Source organism: Otolemur garnettii, unplaced genomic scaffold, assembly GCF_000181295.1.
Source record: "Otolemur garnettii isolate 467f Iridium unplaced genomic scaffold, OtoGar3 scaffold00190, whole genome shotgun sequence".
Lineage (NCBI taxonomy): Eukaryota > Metazoa > Chordata > Mammalia > Primates > Galagidae > Otolemur > Otolemur garnettii.
In genome coordinates, this window is record NW_003852585.1 from 2,165,336 (window position 1) to 2,169,923 (window position 4,588).

The 4,588-nt window shown below is 51.4% G+C and overlaps 1 protein-coding gene across 2 annotated transcripts in view; it reads right to left on the minus strand.

The window, feature by feature from the left end:
• MTMR1 (myotubularin related protein 1) overlaps positions 1–3,759 on the minus strand; it is a 70,033-nt gene extending 66,274 nt beyond the window's left edge. For both annotated transcript variants that reach the window (XM_023507576.1, XM_003800938.3), the window contains exon 1: positions 3,450–3,759. In XM_023507576.1, coding sequence (XP_023363344.1) covers positions 3,450–3,598 — 149 coding nt within the window. In that variant the 5' untranslated portion in view covers positions 3,599–3,759. The remainder of the gene's footprint in view (positions 1–3,449) is intronic.
• Between the last annotated feature and the right edge of the window lie 829 nt (positions 3,760–4,588).

Here is a 4,588-nt window from a genome sequence, read left to right on the forward strand (position 1 = left end):
AAAAAAAAAAAAAGAAAGAAAAAAAAATAAGAAAGGGGGAGTGAAGGGAGGAGTACAAATGAAGGCGCCTAGTGACGAGGCCAGAGGCCACAGAGATGTTCAGCCCAGGTTTATTGAAAGGAGAGGATGACCCGCCTGGGCAGTGCAGTTAGAGACCCCTTTTATATGGGGCTGTGGGCAGTGGACAAATTCCATAGCTTGCCTGGAAAGTTAGGGTCCTTTGAAACAAACTTCTGCGGGGTGGGGCTAGCTAGATCCTTTGTGTCTTTGTCTTCAGAGGAAAGAAAGATGAGGAGGGGAAAGGGTTTCCTTCTATGTGGCTGTGTTAGGCCCCCCAACATTCCCAACTCTTGTTAAAAGGGGTGACGGGGACAATAGTCTTCTGCAATTGCTGGCTAGACAGGGCCATAGTTGTCCTTAGTGGGATGAGCTGGGTATTGGTAGGGCTGCGTGGGTTTGGGGTATATCTCTCAGGCAGTCCTGACTGATTACACTGTTTTCAACCTGCGACCCTGGCTCCAACTGTGCTTGTGGCCATCCCTTCTATCTGGGACAGTTATGTGAATCAAGGCATCATCTCCTTTTGGCTTATGCTAGACTGATTTTTTTTTCACCTGCAACTGGAAGTGTACTGGCCAATGCAGTTACACACAGTGTGGTAGAGTGGGCTAGGAGACAGGAGGCCTGGATGCAAGCCCTATTTTTGTCATCAGCTAGCTCCATGACCTTCAGCAAGACACATCCACTTACAGGACTGCATTCATCATTGTTAAGAGAAATACACATCCATAAGGGAGATGAGGGCCCCACAGTCAAGAGGCATGGCCAAGCCACATGAGTAGAGTCAGACACCTCTACTTAGGGGTCACTGTTCAAACAACAGCATGAATCAGAACTTATTCTGATGACAGAGCTGAGAAGGGAGGCCACATTTCCTCTTCCTCTCCCTTCTCTGTAGTCTGTGCAACTGCCCTCCACACTCCTGGTATCAGCAACCACTTGCAGGTTAGAGGCTCCCAAGCTAGACCCAAATCTTGGCTGATTTTGATGCCAACATTCCTATAAGACATCACCACTAGTCTGGCCCAGAGCTGCTACCAACTCAACTTGTCTGTGCCAGCATCAGCCTCTCAGCCTTGCAACCTAACTCAAGGCAAGGTACAACCAGTTAGCCAGCCACTGAAGCCCAAAAGACAATGTTTGCCTTAGAGTCCACCTACCACTTCCTTCTCATATGTGAATGTGTCTCTCTAGTGACCACTCACCTGATTGGGTCTCTCTTACCTGCTAAGCATTTTGGCACACTGCCCTATTCCTAATCCGATTCCCTGTTCCAGACCCCATTATTCTTCATGTACTCCACCTGCCTCATGAATTAAAGCCCCATCTGTGTGCCAATGCCTGTAAAACTTAGGCTTCCAGCCCAGACACCACCCCTGAACTCCAGGCTCATATAAACCAACTGCCTCTTTGATATCTGCTCTAGGATATAATTGGCATCTCATAATTGATATGTTCAAAGCAAAGAACATGCTGTCTCCTAACCCTGCTCCACTTGGAGAGACTTCTCCATCTCAACAACACCATTTTTTCCACAACCTAAATACCTGAGAATTCTCCTTGCGGCTTCTCTCATACCCAACAACCCATCTTCACTCAGCAAATCCTACCGGCTCTAACCTGCAGGTCTTCAAATTATATCTAAAATGTGGCCACTTCTCCCCTTCTCCACAGCATGGCGCTCTGGGCTGCCATCCTCACTTGGCCTATGGCAATAGCCTACTACCTACTAGCCTCTCTGCTTCAACTCCTTCCCCTCCATGGTTCATAAAATGGATCCTAGTGAAATCTATAACAGATCATTCACTCCTCTGTTCCTCCAAGGCTCTCCCTCATCTGCTCCAGTGACTTCTTTAACTTTATTCCTTACTTTTCCCTCCCTGCGAATGACATCTAGTCTCCCTGCTAATCCTTAAACACTTCACTCCCACTCCAACCCAAGGCCTTTGTGCAGGCCTCTGCCTAGAATGCCTCAACCCATGGTATCTATATGGCTGAACAACTCCCCCCTTGGAGGTATTATTCAAATGTCATTTGTCTCAGGCTTTCCCTGATCATCAAAAGCTCTAAAGGAAACCAGAATATGAGGCATATTTTGTGTGACATATTCTGATTGCCTTCAACTTCTTAAATGATTTCAGCTGTATGCACTAGCCCAAGTACTACTGTGTTCTACCTCTACCCTAGCACTTAACATATTCAAGTTCAACTTTGGGTTTGTATGTATTCTACACTAGATGGTAAGCCAGAAAGCAAACACCATCTTGTATTACAGATTATTCTTTCACCAAGACCTCATTCATACATTGTTGAATATCTGAAGATGAGTGACATCCTCACCTTTCTTTCCAAGTGCTGTTTCAGCTGTGAGTAGTTTTTAGTGAAGCTAACCACTGGGATGATTACTGTATTAAAATATATTGTAATTACACCAAGATGGAAACAAAGTGAGGGAGTGTTTCTTGTTGTTCCTGTGCTTCTGGAAACTCCCAAAAAGTTCAGCACATTGCTATGACTAAGGCTGGCAGGAATGAACTCCTGAAACTCACTGAGGTACATTGCAATAATGTCTGTGCCCTAAGCACAGTCTAGCGTCAGGGAAATGGCCAAGGCACAGGAAAACTGGATGTCCGGGCTAGAGGTTAAGCCATCCCTTGTCCTCAGAAGATGGGATGGCTCTTCTCAGTTGAACACGGGCAATTTATGCTTCTAATTTCTCTAAGTTCTTCTGTGTGTGCCTCGCATGTAGTAGGCTAGCAAGAGTTAACGAAAACAATAAACCGGTTCGTTCAAAGTGTGAAGAACTGAAAGTAAACGATTCTGTTTTCTTGCCTCGTGAGCAGTTTGGAAGTTTTCCATCCCAGTTTTTCAAATCACAGTATCTTTGCCCTGATCTGCACCAGCTCCCACACCTGTGGGGTCAGGTACCCCAGTCCCCACTAACCACCTCAACGTCAAAGACCGCAAGCTGCAGAACTGGGGTCTTAAAAGCACATGAGGCAAGGTGACCCTGAAAGAGGAAAGCTGAGGCGAAATACCCCCCCCCCCGGGGATTCGTGGCCTGGGCAAGGACAGCCAAGGGGTCGCCTAGGGCAGCAAGAGATGGCACGGGAAGTGGTTTGACAGGTCTGAAACCCCTCTTGGGGTTCGGGGAGCTGGGCTCACGAGGCGGAAGTGAGCCAGGTGCGCTGCTGGGGCAGGTCGGAGGGCGGTGACCAGACTATGGGGGTACAGGGTTTCCGGAGGGTGGCGGAGGAGACCGGAGAGCGGCTGCCCATCTCCGCTTCGGCCGGGCCCTGCGCGGCGCGCGGGGTGGGGGCGGCCAGGCCTCGAACAGGGCCCTCGGGAGCGGGGGCACGGGAGGCCGTGGCGGCCAGGGCCCCGTTTACCTGTCCAGGGTCTCCACGCTGGGCTGCCGGGAGCCGGCGGTGGCGCCCCCCGCCACTCGAGGAGGCCTCCTGCCGCCCGCTGGCCCCGGGTTCGGACCCCCGCCGCCCTCGCAGCCCACGGCCGCCGCCGCCGCCGCCGGCCTGTCCATATCGCTCCCAGCTCTGCCGCCGCGGGGACGCCACAGTCGCGAGGAGAGCGGCGCCGGGAAGATCCCACTGAGCGCCTCCTGCAGCCCAGCTCTAGCGCCCGCCTCTGGCGGCCGCCGCCATTAGCTGTCACCTGGCGGCCCCGCGTTACCCACAAGGCCGCGCGCGCGCGGGGTCGGGGGGGGGGGGTGGCGAGGGCGGGAGCGCGGAGGGCGGCTCGCGGGGCCTGAGCCGGGTCCCCCCAAGCGCCGCTGCGCCCCACCTGGGCACCTGTCCGAGGAGCCTGAGATTTGGGTGCTAGGGCATCCTGACTGAAGGACCTGGGCACGTACCGGGCCACTGGGGTTAGGAATCTCCAAACGGATTATGCATAAAGTGCTGTGCTCTGCGGTCAAACCAGGTTGACTATTAGAGATGTGGGGTGTAAACAAAACTTTGAGGAAATAAAGAATTACAAATTATTTTCCCCCTCAACTGTCCTTCCTAGAAAAGCTTTAGGTTGGAGACAAGCCAAGAGCCCTGGGCGCCCCTGGTCTTGACATTTTGAAGCACTAGCAATTTCATGCGTTTTAGCAATCCCTACACAGCCCACTCTTGCTTCCACTCCCCCCCCACACACACACACAGGAACCCACCCCCTGCCATCTGTAGGGCAACCAAGTGTTCTGACGCTGCCCTCGGAACTTCCGCCCTCGGTTGATATTAAGACTAATATTTAACTCCTGTTTAGAAATCACTGCTAAGAAAATCAAGCCAATGTCTGATGCTAAAGGTATTTAGAACATTTGCCTCCTCCAAGGCTAGATTTCTTTCCCTGCTCATTTTGTTTGGGTTCCGATATCAGTCTGCTGTCCCCTCTCAGCTCACCTTTGATTATGTTGGGAAGGGGAATCATGACAGCCCCCTTGCCTGTGATTTCTCTGAGTAGGAACAGGAGTCCTATGACCCAGGCTGGCTAAGGACATAATAAAGGAAATAGTTCTCTTCCTATT